The 19,312-nt window shown below is 41.7% G+C and overlaps 2 protein-coding genes across 3 annotated transcripts in view; one reads left to right on the forward strand and one right to left on the reverse strand.

Annotated features, from left to right (window-relative positions):
* The window catches only part of NKAIN4 (sodium/potassium transporting ATPase interacting 4), a 53,356-nt gene extending 44,890 nt beyond the window's left edge, over positions 1-8,466 (forward strand). Inside the window, exons 6-7 of one of the 2 annotated variants that reach the window (XM_075768688.1) lie at positions 1,309-1,393; positions 6,581-8,466. In XM_075768688.1, the coding sequence (XP_075624803.1) occupies positions 1,309-1,393; positions 6,581-6,590 (95 nt within the window). In that variant the 3' untranslated portion in view covers positions 6,591-8,466. The remainder of the gene's footprint in view (positions 1-1,308; positions 1,394-6,580) is intronic. The other variant, XM_075768689.1, reaches the window with a different exon arrangement.
* Positions 8,467-9,730: 1,264 nt separating this feature from the next.
* On the reverse strand, positions 9,731-18,090 carry BIRC7 (baculoviral IAP repeat containing 7). The gene is made up of 7 exons (XM_010308769.2): positions 17,547-18,090; positions 15,318-15,417; positions 13,982-14,063; positions 13,836-13,881; positions 12,436-12,654; positions 11,426-11,497; positions 9,731-10,943 (listed from the first exon to the last, which is right to left on the reverse strand). Exons 1-7 carry the CDS (start codon positions 18,064-18,066, stop codon positions 10,741-10,743), a joined length of 1,242 nt encoding a protein of 413 aa, XP_010307071.1. The 5' UTR covers positions 18,067-18,090; the 3' UTR covers positions 9,731-10,740.
* Between the last annotated feature and the right edge of the window lie 1,222 nt (positions 18,091-19,312).

Genomic DNA, 19,312 nt, shown 5'->3' on the forward strand with positions numbered 1-19,312 from the left:
CAAACTGTCTTGATTTTAAAATACTCAGACATTTTCAAAAGTGGCTGAGAAAAGGTCAAGTCTCTCTGAAACTACTGGGAATTATCCCCCCAATTAACTTAGAACCTCTACAGATTTCACTCATTAACTGACAGTTGTTCTATAATCACAGTATCAGCATGAAGTTATCCATCAAGATGGAATTTGTGAGAATACATTGTCCTTGGGTTTCTAAATATATTTTAAGAGGGGTTTTTTTTTTCCACCTCCAATATATTTAGTAAATATTTTTTCTATTGTTTGTTCACTAAAAAAATACCAAAACTCTTTAGCTAAAATTTAAAATAATAGTGCCACCTTCAGGAAAGAAAAATAAGCAGGCATTTATAGAGTTAATAAGACTCTCCAGTTATTTTTAAATGGCACTTGGACCAGATAACTTTCACACTTCCAAACAAAATGCACTAAGGTGGCACCAAACAGTGGTCTAAGCTGGATCTATTTTAAAGGTTTTTGCAAGGCCTGCTAGGTCAGTCACAAATCACACCACATCATACCCCTACTGACCTGGCTGCGTTGGCCAGCTCAGTAATATAGACTTGGCCTAATTTCAGCGGAACTAAGAGAGACTTGGAAAATTCTTCTATGGTTACTAAGGGAATTGTCATTTAAAACTTTCCTTGTTTAGTTACGATGCCCTTATGTGAATACTGGAGAAGGGAAGCATTGTTCCTATCTGTATAAAATGAAAAGAAATTGAGTTGGCAGAGGGGACGTGAAAAATATCAGAGCTGAAGATAATGAGGTATTTGCAGTTTTGCAAAGCTGCTGTTGTCTGTCTAGCAGGAAAGACAAGTGGGGCAAGAAATTTCCCACTTCACTATATAACCTTCACGGGGATTGCTGTGCTGCCAACTTCTCTGCTGGCATCCACTCACAAGCCGTTCCTCAGCTTCCTTCTTTCAGCAGGTCGCTGAATGGCTGAGGCTTTGTCAGCTCAGTTCTCACGTGAAGTCACCGCACGGTGGAAATACTCAAGGAGGCTGCGGGACGCCCTCTTGTTTTTCTGGAGTCTTTTATTAGCTCTATGCTTTCAGTCTTGCATTAGCTGAATCTCTTCCTTGGCACACTTGCCCATCCCAGGAGATCCTGGAAAAGCAATCTGTACAGACAGAGATTTCCACCAGGCAATCCATACCTGAAAAACCATTTTTCTGTTCACTCATTAATTTTTGTGTTATGTCATGACATGCACCAACTTTCTCTTTCATTTCCTTTCAACTTTCTGGCCATGTTTGTTTATTTATTTGAGTTTCGATTTTTTTTCAGTTGATTTCATTGGTGGATTTGATCCATTTCCTCTCTACCATGTCAATGAAAAACCCACCAACCTTTTGTTCAAGCAGACATACCTGTAAGTATCATCTCCTGTGCTAAGAGGCTATGCAATTCCTCTTAGTTTGATGGTTCAAGGGTGCCACAGGTTTGGGGTTTTTTCTCCCTCCTTGCAGGTTAATTTCTCCAGCAGGCTTTTCAGACATGGAAAGAATGAACAAGTAGACACAAGAAGGGGTGAAACTGCCTCTGCTTAGCCCCAGGTTGCCAGGGTGGAGCTGGTGTTGCTGTACTTGGCTCATGGCAGTGCTGTCTGATAGGAAGCAGTGGGGCCAGCTGTAGGATGTTGTTATAAACAAACTATTGGATAGCTTTTCCTTGAAGAAAGCAAAGAGAGGCTTTTCAGCAGCAAATAGTGCCCAAGCAGGTAAAGGTAGGAGCTGTGGGGAAGGAAGAGTCAGCCTCAGTGGATGCTGAGAGTCAGCCATAGCAATAGCAGAATATGAGTCTCAATCTCAAGGTTAAACTGTGGTCTGTCAGGCTGAGCCTCAACGACAGATCTCTACTGGGGTAAAATTTATGCAACATGTAGCTATTTAAGCTGTATTTTAGCTCTGTGGACAGACTGTCATATCTGACCAATCCATGCAATTTTGATCACTGGTCATGGCTGCGTCATCCTCCAATAATCTCCTCAAGGTAGCACCCCAAAACTTCACTCTGCCTTAGGTACAGGGTCTCCCTGTATCTCTGTGTACTTCTAGGGAACCTGCAGGGTACAAAGCTAACGCACCAGTGAATTAAATCAAACCAAGCATTAGATGGTTTGTATGCAGGATGGTACAGGTTTGCTCTTAAGGTTTCACTTTTTTTTTTTTTTTTAAATTCTGTTGCCTACAAGAACAGAGGCTTCTATGTGTGGGGCAGCTCAAGAGTTCAGCTGAGAGCAGGGAGCAGAAAGGGGAGTTGTCCACAGCAGCTCCTCTCACATCGCTAATAGAGATCCATTGTTGAATTCCAGCTTCTGCCCTCTGATAATCCCTTCCCACTGCTGAAGGCAGATCACACTTTCACACAGTCCACTTAAAAGCTGGTTCTTAATGAGATTCTCAGGCATAAAGGCCAGTATTATCCATTTACAGCAGCAATAAGATCTGACTTTTTGATACTCCTTAAATCAAGTTGCAAGAAGGCAGCTCAACATGCAGAATTTTTTTAAAACAACAGCTACTGGAGATTGTTTTTTTGGGAATAATGTTACTAGAGAGTCCTGCCAAAAAGAAGGATGTGAGGATGGGGGAAGAAAAACTGCCCCCAAATAGATTTGTAGATGTGCACCTATAATGTAGCATGGACTTACTACCCACTTTGTCACTGCAGCACAAGACCAGGAGAACAAGTAATTTTTGCAAAGCAATTAAATTCTCTGTAACTTTGGGTGTTCTATAGCATTATTAGAAGGGATGCTACAGGAGATTAAATATTGATTTCCCTCTCATTTTGTCACAGTGGGATGGAATTTTCCACAGTCTGCAGAAGCTGTGGAGATTTAAGCAGCTCCCTGATTTACTGGCTGGATACAGCAGCATGCTGAAGAAACATCACACTTTTACTATATGGGGTTTGGGCTGTTTTTTCCTTAAAATGACAAATTCTGTTTGTGAAAGAAGCTACTACTTATAGAAAACTTTTCATATGGGGAGATTGTAATATGAATAGAAGCTAGCATTGTCAAACTTCCTTACAAGGGTCTCAGTAAGATGGTAAGCTACTAATGAAGTACACAGATAATTTTGTTGTTCTTCATTACCATTCTTCAAACCATCACTTATCTATTGATAGCCTCTGCCAGCACAATGTAATATTTCTTTCTGGCTAATGGGAGGTGAAAACAGCTGCTGAGCAGTAGATAGGGTGACCCTCTACAAATTTCACAGCAGCAACCAAATAGCAATTTTTGTTTATTTATTTCACCTAGCTCTCATCTTTCTCCCGCATTATGAATGGGAGTAAGAAGAAGAACAGATACTTGGAGTTTTGCAGTCTGGGGCACCGAGTGCCAGATGCCTTTGTCCTGCTGCAAATATCATTTCATGATGACCGAAGGCATTTTCTTTTTTACATCCTGTTTAAGAAGATGCAAAGCAACACATACCTCCAACTTCATTTTCATCCAAGTTCAAATTTATAGAACAGCTAGGAGTCAGGAACACATACTTTCTGGTTTTAACTCCTTTTTGTTGAAGAAAATGCTGAATGAAACCAAATCTATTCAACTACTGACTTGGAGCTAACCACAACCACGAACTTTCATTTTAGAACAGTATCACCCCATTGTCAGTTGTCAGCTGCTCTCGTGATAATGCACTTCCCCTGTTGCCACAACTCTAACAGGATCACTTTCCTTCATTCCTTAATGGAATTATCCTATTCACTCCAGTTTTATCTAGCCTTTTCTGATGAGATCACACTCTTTCCTGTCCTTCCAATGTACCATTTCCCTTGTCCTAGCTTACATTTTTCCCTAGTATCTCTTCTCCATCTCTCTAAATTTATGATTTTTCATAGATCTGAAGGCCCCACAGAACAATGACATTGACCTCAACCAATGAGCATAGCTTAAGTCCAAGACAAACTGCCATAATGTCTGTAACAAGCATGTAGTCTATGAGTTAGATATCTTTGAACTGTGACAGCATATTAAAAGTTATTAAAGGGAAACTGCTGCTTTCCTTGGCAGCCTACTTCAGTGGTTATCAGCTGCTAAATTCAGAATTCAAAACGTACACATTTCTGACCTTCAGCTTCCATCCACTGCACTGAAAAAAGTTCTTAAATACCTCTGCCTCCTACCAGGAAGAAAATGATTACTGATAATAGGTACTTCCAGACCACAATCCAGTTATCTCCCAGCTTTATCATGGTAATCTACTGGCCTCCTTGACATCATTTGCAAGTCCCCAGTTAGTGGAAAACCTCACAAGTTATCAACAGCCAGGTGTTATTTTTCTTTTTTTAAAAGAGCCAACTACCACCACCACCACCACAAAAAAAAAAATCAACCAACAGTTTTGTACTGTTGCTTAAAAAGGCATGATTTTTACAAAAGCGTGGTTTAAGTGTGCTCCATCTTAATTAGCACCTCCAACACTCACACAGCAACAATGATGTTCTATATAAATACAGTTATTTCTACTCCAGGTTCAACAACTGCTCCTGTTCTACATTTCATTGACTCTAGGGGGTTTTGGTTGTGATAGTTCCTATCTCAAGTCACAAGCTTAAGTAAGAGACACTCACATTATCATGATAAAATTGTTCTGGAAGTTTTTCTATGTAATAGAATTACCCTTAATCTCACTGCTGCTTACCAATCAAGGCACTGTTCTAATTATTTAACAATAATATATTGGGAATCTTGATAGAAGGTATGTTAAAGTCTTCAGTGCATGAGTTTCTGGGTCAAAGTACTTAGCCAAAGGATAATAAATCAGTTCTTGAAAACCAAAGTTATCCTAAGGCAAAAGAGAACATTTCCAAGAAGTTTTCAGGAAGGAAAGGCTGAGCTCTTGCCCCTCCTTAGCTAACACTCACATTCAGGCTGTGCTTGCTTGCACCACTGTCTCCTCTTAGGCTGCACAGGCAGGTCATCAGCTCCAGGTTGCTTTTGTTCAGCAAGGAAGCGTTCTTGCACTGGTAACTGTGGAAGGGTTAACCAAGACAGCTTTGAAGTTTCCACCTAAAGCCCTTATCTCCCAGCACCCTGCAACACCTGCCAAGACAGGAGGAGGCCCAGCTCATCATGTCATTTGTGAGCACCTCCTGCCTGCTGCATCCATCCAGTCTTTTGGCATCATTCTTTGAATTTGTTTCAGAAAGTAGCACAGTGCAGTCTCAATTATAAAGCAGAATAGTCTCAAAGCATGATTTTGTACGTGATTTAAGTGCTAAATCAAGAACCTGCCAGATGACAGGAGGTAGCCTCTATTTATTTAAAAGGTAAAGAGATGGGCAATAGATCTCCCTGACTTTTAAGAGTGTATTTATAAGGCAAAGCAGTTAATTGCACAGTTGTAAGGCTCTTGTGCATAACACTCACTGTTATCTGGCACCCCAAGTACTACATTAATGACTTAAGAGCTTTAATTTGATTTTAGTTGTGTAGCCAGATTGCACTGGACTGTTTTCCTCAAATCTGCCACGGCAAGGGCCATAGGGTAACCTAGGGTGTGACTTTTATCAGATGTAGACTTCAGTATTGACATGGGAGCAACAGGAGGTATTGGTTAATTGAATGATCTAAGGCTCCACTTGGTAATTGCTCACTTTAACACTCCCTAATCAATTCTTTTGTGGTGCAGACTGTCTGCCAGCCATGGGCATGAAGCAGCTATGAGCATGCAGCTTAAAGGACTAGACCACATGTAACAGTCACCCACTTACAGGTTGAAAGTAGGTTCTTCAGTAGATCAACTGACAGGTACAAGTACACAAATAACATTATTCAATTAAAAAAAAAATCAAAATCCAGATTGAAACACTGGGGGAGGAAGGGGAGGAAACTCCTTTAGGATTGATTTCCCCCCCCACTCCCTCTAAACTTTGTTTGATGACCAGAATACTTTACAAAGGAAACTTACTTAGGAAAAAAAACAACCATCCACTTTGCTTTCAGGAGAGAAAAACCACAAAATGCTTCTGCTTTTCTTTCTAGGTAGACTTTTTCCCAAACAAACAATTTGCTGAATATCAACATGAATTTGCAAACTGTTTTTATCAACCTGAAGCTGCATGTTTAAGAGGTGATGTTTCAGCTGAAAACATTTGCTCATCTTTACTGCTACAACAGTAGATCTGCTTATACTGCTGCATCTACACAAAAAGCACATCACTGCAATTTCAATGAGCTACTTTATTCTAGAGATGACCCTTAGCTTTTTAAATTCCTAACTAAATTTTTATGCAGCTCCAAATGCTGAGGATACCTAGATCTAACACTTTGGCTCATAGCTGTTCCTTAGTCTAACTGCAGCATATTCAGGTCTGGTATACACATAGCATTCTTTCCAGACTTGAAGACTACTTAACCACATTACTTCTGAGCTTTCAATCCTAGTCCTCATCTGTAGTCAATCATATTTAAAAACCCAGAACAGGAAAAAAAACCAAAGCCAATTATTTCCACACCAATTCTGTCATCTTAAGTAAGCAACTTAGTACTTGCTCCACATTGATGCCCTGCCTTCACTTTTCCCCCCCCCTACAGGCCTGCGTAAGTGAAGAGGAGCCAGAGGATGGATAAACCTTGCACTCTACCATCAAAGGTGCTGCAGGAAACAATCGCCTGTGGCCTGGAATTTTGGCAGAGGAAATGCAGGATGGTGAACTCCATTCCATTTTTTGTTCCTTGTCTTTTCAAATGCAATGAATGTACGTTGAAGAATGGCCACGCGGTTGGTTTTTAATTCGCCAAGTGCCCTGATGAACCATTCCTACCATAGTCTGGTGGTACCAGCCAATAAACCGCACAGGCCTGAAGACCTTGGGCAGACCACGTTCACCGAGAGCCTCACTCAAGAGATACAGTTGAAGTTGGAGCTGCTTCCTTGTGCCATGGATCCAGAAAGAAGGAAGCACTGCGTAACACCCCAGGACATTTCACGATGTGTAGTTAGCCTCTTCCCCTTCTCCTTTCCCTTGTTCTGAAAAGAGCCTAAATCCCCTAACACAACCTCATCTCCTCCCTGCCTATATAGAACTAGGTGGGGGCTATTTACATTTGAATTATTTAGGCTTTTTTTCTTCCTTTTTTTTTTAAGTTATAGATGACAGCTCATCCCTTCTTCCACCCCCCCTATATTCAGGACTCCCTTCCTCATTCTTTAGACATGGTCTGCACCTTAGCAGTAGGCATTTGTCCTGGATTTCAATGTTCTGTGACCTAACTCCTATAATGCTGAACAGCTAAAAAACTAGTACAAGCACCAAATCTTTACTCAGCACAGAGCTTAGCCCCATTTCAACATGCCAAGCTATTCCCAGAGCAGCTACAGCTTACTCTGGGTTTGCCCATCTACATTAAATTAACACCAGTGTAACCATATACCACAGCTGAAACCTGCTGCAGGACACTGGAAAATGTTTCATTGATCACAGATGTTTTTGTACCTGCCTTCTCCACCAAGCAGCCATGTTTATTCCAGGCACAAGCCTGACAACATCCCGATGGAAGGGTTTTTTGTGACAGGATCATTTTGAGGGGAAGCAATGGGCTGAAGGAAATGGGGAATATAAGTGTAATTAAGTTGCATTAATGAGCTGCAGCAATTCATTAAAAAAAACAAACAAAACACAATGTCAGTTTTGTTAGCGACATCTCCCAGCATGTTAAGTGTCAAGCAGAGAAAGCACTTGTCAGCCATCCGTGGCTGGTACGTTCCAAGACAATAATTCTTTATTGTCTTGCCTAATCTGTTTGAGATTACTTGGCATTTTTGAGTAATGCTTTTCAGAAGAGTCAAGCTAGAAGCCATGCTAGGGAAGGGAAAGTGAGAGAGAAGAATTAAAAAGAAATAAAAACATTAAGTGCTAAATCAAAGACAGAATGATGCACCTTACTTTGTCCTGTTCCAAAGGGCCCAGGAAGCAAAATTCTCTTCTATAAACCCAGAAGTACAAGCACTAAGAGAACATCTTTTGTTTCTGTGCAACGTCTACTCCAGATACCCACTGCACCCTCACATCCTGAGTTCTGATCAGGTGCAGCTGCAAGTAAAAACATTGTCTTCTATAGGTATTTTTCCTTCTTTTAGCCCACAGAAGCCGCAGCTTCTGACTGAACAGAACAGACAGCTGACAGTTGCTGCTTTGATGTTAGCTTCATCATTTGTTTTTAACACTCTCAAACTGACCAAGCCTTGATGCCACATTTACTAATAAAACTGATCAAAACCCACTTGCCAAATACTCTGAAAAGACTAACCATCAAACTATGCACTTAACAGCATATGTCTTGGCTTTAATACACACTGGTAAAGATCAATTCAGTAAAAGTGTGATGACCAAGTAGCTTCATTAACTATCACCCTATGTTATGATGAACAAATTAAGTATCTTAATAGAAATAAAATAAAGGTTCAGGTAAGCCTATAATATTTAGTATCAATGACTGCCATAAATAAAAAAACCAGTCTGAGAAGAAGAAAATAAGACAAGCTACCAAGGATCATATTCCACACTTAATTACTTCCTCTAGTTTTCACTAGCAGACCCATCCGTCCTTCATACTCTGACAACCATTCCTCCTGGCCTGCCTGTGCTAGACCTACTCTAAGTACTGCACAGTCATGCAATGACCCTGTTCTGTTAGCGTAGGGACTACCAGTTGTTTGCATCTCCAACGTGCTGTAGGAGAAAGGAGCAGCTAAAGGTTTTGCTCTAGTGGGTTCCCCTATCTCCAGGTTCGGAGTGCCCTCTATTGGGGCTAGGCATCACTTGAGATACTGCTAGTCAACAAACAACGTGTACCTGTTTCTGAAGGGACATCTTCCCATAGAAAAAATGGCTCCACCCTTCCAGATGTGGAAAAGCCACACAGTTTTCAAAGTGTTAAATAAAAGAAGCCCCAGAAAGAGCTGGTATATTTACAGCCTTCTAGTCCTGTTCGTGTTCAGGCTAGGTTCCAGCCACACTGAGCTAAAGTTTAGAAGGAAATAACACTATTCCAATACAGAGCTGGTTTTGTTTTCCCTTCTTGGATTAGCACATCTACTTAAAGTGCAAGCTTTTGCTGTTATTTACAGAGGCAAAATAAAGCCAATGATCACTTGGAACCCAGAAACAACACCTAATTTGGCACAGCAGTGCAATTCTGTTCCCTGTGAGAGCTGCTGTCTGGCAAAGACCCACCAATTCCTCCAAGAGTTGGAGAGTTTAAACTGCTCAACTAGTAATTTCTCTCACTTTTGCCAAGAGCTGCATTAATATCAGCTTCTTCTGAAGGCAGGAATGAAGGAAAAGGTCTACCCTCCCACATGGACCAGGATAACTGACACCTGAAGGTTACTCAGAGACAAGCCTATAAGCCTGTTCAGTATCCAGGGCTGGAACCAAACAGAAGCAAATCCAGAGCCAGTGCTCCAGTCTCCACAGATGTGAGCCACGTACCAAAACTCTGCAGTAAGATCAGATGCAGAATTATTCTCCACTTGCACAGCTTCCTGTGTCAGGTCCTTATCCTCCTGCATCCTTACCCCTTCTTTTGCAGTTCAGAGTCTGGAGGACCCACATGCCATCTTGTGAATCCCAAAGGAAGCCAATGGATGATAAGAACAGTGGCTGCTCTCACCCATACCCATGTAGTACTGAAGGACAGAAGTTAGTGATCTACAACCTGATGCCACTCTAACATCTTAGGACACCATCACACCCCCTCCCCCAGCAGGGCATAATACTAGAATCAGATACTCAGACCTCTAAGATAAACAAAAGAAACTTTTTATTCAGTGAAAAAAGAACAGTGCATTTTAAAAAACATATTTCTTGTCCCCTGCAGTTAAAAAGCCATAGTATTAACAAAACTTCTCTTTCTGGCTACATAAGAATGCTCCATTTAAAATAAGAATCATCAGTTTAGCAAGCAACCTGAAGTCCTAAAAAGGTAAGTTTCCATCAGTATCTTCTAGTAGCATAGTACTCAACAGCCAGGGAAGAGGCTCTATAAGAAGCTTCTATGAGATCATCTGGTGACCCTGACCAAAGAGCTTTTCATCTCCTGTCTAGGGAGCTCAGCTGACAGTAAAGAGGTTGGAAAGTCTACAACAGGACAAAAGCTTTTCACTTAATTACGTGGATTTGAGTATTACTGAAACATTTTGTCAATTGTTGACAATTCAACAAGAGGCAGGGAAAGACAGCCAAGAGCTCAGAAGAAAGAGCTAGATTCTCCCTCCCTCCGATACACTGCTGCAGAGTATTCTCATCTCAACTGAAGTTTTGTATAAAGACACTCCCATTTTGACTCAGACTTACTGAAGGAAGCCATCAACCCTAGCAGAATAATCTCTAAACCAGAGACAGCCCACTGAGAACAGCCCTTGATTTCAGCAGAGCAGGGATTTATTTGAGAATGCAAGAATTTGGAGAAGGAGAATCTCTGTCAACAAAAGCCTCTTTTGGAGGACAAAAGAAACTAGTAGAGTTTTTCTGGAGCAGTCCTACACAGCAAGATCAGCAAGAGTACAGCAAACCAGCAACTCTTACTAGAAACACTGTGCATAGGTGGTACATTTAGTAAGCTTTTACACTTATGCCAAGCTACCCTGCAAATAAGATTGCTCCAGCATCAAGCTATTTACTTATTTTCTTCCTCTGCTGTGTTATGAATGAGTTGTATAGACTTATCTTTCCCCTTAGGCACACCACGGTTCAGGACATGAAAGTCTTCACACTTCCCCGGATGACCGCTCTGCAGATAGGACACAATCTCAAATTGAGGGCACATTCTCCACAAGCTACCAGGTGGCCACAAGGAACAAACACAACAGACACATCTCTGTCCATGCACACTTTGCACATCCTTTGCTCTTGCAGGCGCCGAAGCTGTTCTTCCGTGCTCATCCGAGACTCATCTTTACCAAAGAAAAAGAAAAAGCCCAAACTGTTAGTATTATAACAGCTCCAGAGTGCCAACGCTATCATCTTAGGAAGTCACACTGCAACTTGCTCATCATTTTGCTCTGAGGCTGACTAAAGGTAGCAAAAGTGCCTCGCAGGCAAATTTCATTTAAGCTGAAAACCTACAGCTATTACAGACTGGCTTATCACACAAGATTCAGCATATCGATACATGCTGGACTGAGCATGGACCGAGATCAACATCTTTTTACTGTACTAAGTTACTCCAATACACCAAGTTTTTGTATAAGTCTGCTTCACAGTGGAACTCTAATTCCTGAATAAGGGTCTCTATGTTCAGTTACTGTTCAAGCTAGCACATATTCCCCTCCATGATTAAAAATGAAGGAATACAGTGACCACTGATACCGTAACTATAAAAGTCATTCCAATTATGCTTAGTCTCAATGTCACCACCACCATCAGCCCCGTGCACCTGATTCCTTTTGTTGCACAGACTGCATTTCTTCTCTTGAACTTGATGTTTCAGTCTCTCTCCCAGCAGCATCTGTACAACCAGGAAAGAAGACTACATTAAATGCAACCCCTTTCCCCCCCTCTTCAGACAGTGCTGTTTAAAAAGATGACGTATCCTGGATTTCAGTAGCCTTAGGTCAAATACCTGTTTACTCTGCTGTTACTTTCACACACCTGGTGAAGCTGGTGTTCTCTGTGGTGCCCCAATCATTGTGTATGTTAACCTCCCTACCATGACATGTCCACATCACATTGTCTCCTCAAAGTCAGTTTATCTATCCGACAGCAGGAGCCATCAGCTGCTTATTCCTGCTCCTCTGCTACTATTTAATCACACTTTCGATTTTGTGGAAGGGTTGGGGGTTTTTTTGCCTTAGCTAAAGTGATGGTAGACCATGATATAAGACAGGAGCTTTGGAAAGCAGGCTTGCTACCAGAAAAAGCCTGTGTGCAACTGCATCTTCAAATAAACTCCACAAAACAGATAACACAAAACAAATGTAAGTTAAGGAGAATAATATTTATCTAACCAAACAAGTATGGCTATTTCTGATCAAGCCATTGATTCAATCTTAAATAGGCTTGGTGAACTCATCCATCCTACAAGCCTTGCTTTGGACAACTGCCTCTGCATCAGATGTGAATTTGTGCACAAGCCTCCACATTGTGCAGCTGTCTGCTACTGCAGGTGTAAGGTCAGCAGAAAATATTGAGAATATCTACACCATAGGCTATTGAAGGCAGATATAGTTACTGATGCCCCAGTAATCACAGCTCCTTCAGGTTTCTTTAGAGTAGAACCTCATTCTTCAGCCTCTCAAAGAAAGGCAAGCTTGGGTACGTTACTACTCTTAATTCCAGCCTAGGAAGAGAAGGCAGACCCACAAGACACTCACAACAGTGCTCAAGATGAAGTGAATTAAGAGGTTAAACATCCACCAAGAACCTGGGTGTGCGAGTCAGGCATACCTCTGCTTTCCTCTGCACTGCTGCTCTCTCCCCAGTCTGGCTGAAGCAGATCAGAAATCAGTTCAGACTCAGAAAGGTAGAAAGTCCCAGTCAGCATGTATTTATTCTCTACCAGGTTTACCACCCAGCTGGGGTCAAAGCCCATCTGTAGGACATTCTGCACTATGATAAAGTGATCCAGAGAAGGAAGAGCCTGCAATTCCCAATTCCTCAAAGGATCTGTAAAGCAGTGAGCAGATACTTTACCAAAAAGGCAGAACTTTAGGCCAAAGTATGCCACTCCCTCACACTGTTATATGAAAGAATGACATGAATGTATTTCTAGAACATTCCTCAAACTATATAGATAGCTAGATCAACATCCAGATTTACAGTTTTTATTTCCAACCATAATTCACAAGTCAAAAGCAATTTCATAAAAGCAAAGAGACTAATTTTGAGTGGCTTATTCTACTGTAACAGTGAACCAAGTCTCCCATGTTTGGCCCCAGTCCAGAATCCTTATTTCTGTTTTCTCATCCCAAAAGTCTTGAAACTGCTTTCATAATGATCAAGTAGAACCTTGAAGTCCCTTTATTTTTAGGAAATAGAGTCTAGCACAAGAAACAAAATTGCTTGCTCTGGTGAGACCTCCAAGACCAGAGACATTTAGCCAGTCTGGATAATCATGTGACTTTAGGGTGCTTGCCTAACTTTCCTTTGACTTGTCCATGCTCTTGATGATGATGTCTGTGGAGTCTTTCAGACTACAGCATTTTAAGCCTATTTGACAGGAGACCAGAGAACAGCTAGAGGGTCCAGTTGTTCATTAACACATTGATCCTGGGGATCTATTTCCATTCATCAATCGCTCCTGGAAATTTAAATAGGTGGAATTTGAATCACATAACTGGAAAACTCATTTTCCTCATTCTCTTGAGGAGCTTATCCGATAGGATGAGCTTAAGAGATATTTAAGCCTTTGAAGGGGCTGCCAGCTGAATTTCCCACTTCCACCTTTACTGATAAATGGTTGAGACAGATTATGAGGTAGGAGAGACTTCAATGTTCCACTTGATCTTCATGAAAGCAGCTTCAAGACTTCTGTTCTGGGATGAGAAAACAGAAATAAGGATTCTGGACTGGGGCCAAACATGGGAGACTTGGTTCACTAATACAGTAGAATAAGCCACTCAACATTAGTCTTTTTGCTTTTATGAAGTTTCTTTTGATGACTTGTGAATTTTGATTGGAAGTAAAAACTGTAAATCTGGATGTTGATCTAGTTATATAGATAGTTTCTCTATATTCAATATTCAAGCTTCTAGAACATCAAAGCATCTCACAAACACTATGTCTACAGAGTACACAGTAGCTGAGGTGGGGTAGAAGACAAAACAGCATGTAATTATAACACTGACCTTGGGAAGCAGAGGAATCTGCTTCAGTCTGATCCCAGGAATCTCTCTGAAAAATGTAAGATGACAGTCAGGAGAGAAGCACATGTTCAAAACTCCCCCCGTCTACCAAACCCTCATCCACCATAAACAAAAGATTCATGACTCACTGGAGATAGCAGGGTGCTTGAAAAAGACTCCTGAACACTGCTAACAAATTCTCTCCCCCTTGACCGCAATAAAAATTCACACCTATAAGCAGAAAGATTTAAATACATTAGTACGGGATCTCAAGTGAAAGTAGCAGTAGTTTGAATTTTAGAATCAAAGAGTGCTTTAGGGTTACGAGCAAACTGCTATATTCATTAAAAATGACAGAGTATCATGGTCTTTTTCCCCCCCTCTCCTTGCATGAAGGGCAACAATAAGAGGATCATGATTTCCCCCTCCACCCTTAATTCAGTCTTCATGTTTGGCCCAAGATGAGCTCTGTCCTTCGAACAGATCACAGAAAATGTTATAATAGACCACTACACAGAAACTGCTACAGAAAACACAAGCTTTACAATATCTTGCTTTTTGTACCTCAGGAGTAGAAACCAAAGCTGTTCTTTGACAAAGAAAGTGATTTTAATTGAACGTTTAGATGGTAAGCTCTAGGTCAAATTAGAAAATCTCAGGTCTGAACTGTGCCACTCTACCTGAGCTTGAACATTTGATTTTGCTTTTAAAGTGAGAGGGTTTAAAATATTTAAGCTTTTTCACTTGTATTTGTACAGTTGTTTTTAAAAAACTAGTGCAGCTTAGACAACCATCATCCGGTTGGTTTTGTAATTAACACAGAACACTCCAGTGATTAATCAGCTTTTGGAATAGAAGATGTAGCAGTGCCCAAGAAGAAGCCTAAAAGGGACTGAAGCCAACTGTCCTCAAGTCAGCAAACTACTGTAAGGGATAACATGCAGAGGAACACCAGGCATGCATCAACTACATTTTGGGGAGGGAAGAAAGGGAGAAACAGAAGAGGACAGGCAGTTGAAGATACAACTATTAGGTTTTCAGGTCAGTCTTTGGTTCTTCCACACGTGAAGGGAGAGTAGGAAGAAGGCACTTTTGGAAGACAGTACAGACTAAGTGACAGACCTAGAAACAAGTTTTCTACCCACTACTAGGATCTGAAGATGGTCCCTTGCTGTGCAACTTTGAGGAATCAGAACCTTCCTCTTGAGATTTCAGGATTTCCAGAAGGTTACAGACTATTGCAACAGTTTCCGCAGTTAAACACGATTGAACGTACCTGACTGGCTTCTCACCTGCTCTAGCTAGGTAGAAAAAAATCTAGAACTAAGCTCATAGAGCCTGGAAGCAGCACTTATTACTAGTACATCTGTGACTCATTTGTCCCTCAACTAGGTGTACTTCTATCTTATGAAAGATCAGTGTGGAATGCACAGCACATCCCTTGTAGCAAGACCAAAAGATATCTGTCAACCAAGACTGACTTACCCCGGATACCATTTGGCATGTTCTCTCCAAGGATCGTGTCCAAACGACCAGTTCCTCACACCTCCATCACAGTAAAAACACCTCACTACATCATCTTGTCCTGAAAAAGACATCAAGAGATTATTTGACACTGAGATACTGTATGCTCCAATAGCTCCAAATGAGAACCTGGGGAGAGATTCAGCACAAAACGCAGGATAGCGGACGGAACAGATGAGCACATGACAATTTACCAACACTGTGCGAGTTGTATTGGGGCAGGAAATCTGGTGAGAGTTTGAACTCCCAGAGCTGCGGCTGGTTGAGATCATTCCAGAACTAGGTCACAAGCTAACAGGCAGCATGCACACGAGCACCATGGCTCCCATGTATGCACATACCTATCCAACCCCCTCTTGCCTGCATTTAGAGTAGAGCTGCAATTACTTACACCTATAAACATGCTTTGTTTCCTAGCCACAATCTGCCATAACCAGCAGCAGGCACAGACAATGTACACAGATTCCATCTCATGGGTGTAAGAATTTGCTGCAACATGGTCCCAGCCCATCCATCCTGCTACCATGCTTCTCTTTGCAGAAATCACAAGGGAAAGAAAAATTAAAGCCAAACACAGTTAAGAAGAACTGCCTACAAATGCCCTGCTCCAAGGGCAACGAAACGGCATCAGTAAAGGCTGCCAGTGAGTTTAGGTCACAGGCACGATCTTCCAAACACTGTCATATCAAAGCACTGTCTGGCTTAACTCGAGTGCTCAGTTCCCGAGTTCTCCTGCTCCAGCGACCGCAGGAGTGCCACATCAGACTGCTGCTGCCTAACGAGTCCCCGCAGTAAGTCTCTGTCCCGGGCTCTCAGCTGCTCTGTAAGCAGCAAGTCCAACACAAAACACACAGGTTTTAGCTGCAGACACCGCTTTATGGTTTATTCCTGACCATGATGGTCTTCAGTGCCTTAAAAATTAATAAAAAGAGACAAAAGCAGCAGATAAGCTAACGTGTCTGTAATACTCTGCCACTCAGGCATGCACCTGCTGCTGTGCTTCAAGTAGATGGGTACAGGTTCATAGCATTAACTGGATTTATAGCAAGATGCAGGTCACACAGTTTGAGTGAAAATCTTGCAGAAGCAGAGACACATACTAGCGAACTAACCAGTCACTTCCTCTAACTCAAGCTAAAAGAACAGAAGGTCAATTACCTGACTTTCCTACGTGCACATCATTCGCTGTGTTGCATCTCAGATTTTTCTAGCTATCACAACATTTAAGGCTGAGGGTTTTTTCCCATTCCCATCTTTACCAAGAAATAGTACTTAAATAAGTGGAGAAAGAGGCAATTCAATTTTTCTTCAACAATAGCATGAGGCCTTCAGGATGCACAGACTTGTTTCTGCTAATGGAGCTTTAGTTTATGGACCTGCCTGTCACTTCCTTCTGTCTGTCTGATGTGCAAACACAAAACAAATTGATTCCTTCATATGGAAGAAGTCACACTTGCAACACAGAAATAACACTATATTATTAGCTTTCAAAAACCTGAAGGATCCCCCCCCCAATATTTAATTACAGTCAAGCATTAACATACTGTAAATATTTCTTCTGACTGGTCAGTCCAGGGACAATTACCTCTTCAAACCTATTATCTAACTAGCAAAGCCTTCTCCAGGGGAAACAGTGATGTTATCTTGATATTCACATGCATATGATAAGAAATATTGCCTATTTTCCTCCAAAAAAAAAAAGTGTCTTTTTTATTTCTGTATTACAAGTCCAAGGTCCTTACAGCAAGAAGCCACAGTGATAGCCAAATGGGCTGACTACCTCCAGGTGTCACTCAGATTTGTTTTTTTGAGAAGAAGGCTTCAGTGCAAGACAGTTACACAAAACACGACATGCCAACTAAGTGCACTTCTAAAAGGATTTGAGGCAAGTAATAAATAGGCTCAATGGATGTTAAAGCACACACTTTTCTGCCAGTAAGACATTTGTTTAAAACATGTCACTTTTTCTGCTCCTACTGGGAAGGGAATTACTAGCAGACCCCTCAGTACCAAAACATAAGTTAACACAGAATCTAATTCTGCACAAGCACCAAGTGAAACAGTGCAGGCTGAAGGAAGGATGTGGTTTCTAACTACACTACACATACTGGCACATATTTGTGCAAGCAATAAAACATAGTGACACCTTCAAAACTTCACTTGAATAAGAGTTACAAACAGCATACCTACCTGTGTAAAAGAACCCCGCTCTAGCCAGTTGCTCAGGATGCACATCAGTATATTGCGGCCAGTTCTGAAACGTAGATAGTCTCATCTCCTCCGTTACCATCTCTGGGTACTCTGGTTCGTTGGGCAGGGCTGTCTCCTCACTGTCTATCCCCTGCAAAAAACTGAGGAACTGCCCATCCACAGTGTCAAAGATTTCCTGAAGAGGAAGCATCTCTTGGTTCCCAACATCCTCACCAGAAATGAATTTACAGGAAGGGAAGAACTTCAGGTGCTCTGCTATGGGGCAGTCACCAGGTCCCCAGTCCTTCAGGACACCACCACAGCAGAAACACTGTACTTCATCTCTTGGACCCACAAAGAAAAAGCCAGCCTTGACCAAATCTTGGGCAGACACAGGCGAGGTGCCTGGCCATTGCCAAAAGGTCCTCAGTCTTCTTGCTTCGTTCCTCATGCTGGATTCAAACAACTGGCAGCGAGCATCCCTGAGCTCGATCTCCTCTGCTGGTGTCATGTCCCCCATGTTCTTGTTCTGAAAAAGAGGATAAGATAGCCCGGGGCAGTCAGCTGGGTTCCCGGCGTCAGGCAGCACTCATCCAGCGTTATTTGTTCCTCATCCCCATGCATATTCCGGAAAGCTCCTGGTCTTGACAAAGCTGAGCTTGTTTCAGAATTGCAGCCCAATCAGAGATCTGGTGCTTGTGTACTTTGCTGCTGAATTTTTGCTGAGTCCTCACCAGTGTCTGAGGGGAAGAGACCAGCACTTTCTGAGCCCCTCTGCCAATTTACAGGAGAGGTGCCTGCGGGAACCGATAGTGCAGGGGGAGGGCAAAACCTGTGCTGCCGCCCTTGCTGAACCAATCCAACTTTCAGCATCTGATTTGCATGCTAAATCCCCAGACATTTTGCTCAGCTTTTAAATTAACATTAAGACAACTGTGGGTTTTTTTCCTCCTAAAAACAGATTTAAGGAGGCATGCCATAACAGAGCAGAGAACAGCCACGCCCAAGCAAATAGCATCTCAGCATTCATTTTTCAGCCAAACACTACACAGAGTATCAGTAGATTTTTCATAATCTTATTCTGCTAATTAAACAGTGAATATATAGAAATAACTCTATGAAAGAGAACTTCTCCAGGACACAGTTTAAAATAATTAGGTCCAGTTTCTATAGGGAGGTGTCCATAAATGAAAGATAGGACATTTTCTGCCTGTGCTAGTTCTGTGCAAGAGGAAGAGTGAAATTAAAGCAGCTATGAGTGCCCAAATATCCAAGCCCTCATCTTACTTAAGGTAATGGCCCTTCCCTGCGCAAGCAAGCGAAATTGCTACTGCTTCCAATACTTTCCATGTGGCTGGGAAATACACTTTCAAAAGGTCATACAGTTACACAACTGAGAATCAGGATCAATTTAACTAATCACTCCAAAGAACCCAGAGTCAAGTCACTACACATGTGACTAAGTAGCAGGTGCAACCAAATCTATTTTTTTTAATTAAGTGTCCTGAAAATCCCTTCACCACCTAACTCAATAGGCCAATTCATCCCAAGGGAAGTGCTGGCGATACACCGGTTATCAGAGCTAAACATTATAAGCACACAGACCCAAAACATCACACAGGCAAATATTAAATTAGAGTAGCCAGAGTTAACAAATACTTCATAGGTATTATACATTTGGTGAGATTTTAAAAGCAAAAGCAAGCTTACTCAACCACATGCCTCTCACAATCAGGGGTAGCAAGGAAGACAAAGTTCATTAGCAA

Source organism: Balearica regulorum, chromosome 16, assembly GCF_011004875.1.
Source record: "Balearica regulorum gibbericeps isolate bBalReg1 chromosome 16, bBalReg1.pri, whole genome shotgun sequence".
In the NCBI taxonomy this organism is placed as follows: Eukaryota; Metazoa; Chordata; class Aves; order Gruiformes; family Gruidae; genus Balearica; species Balearica regulorum.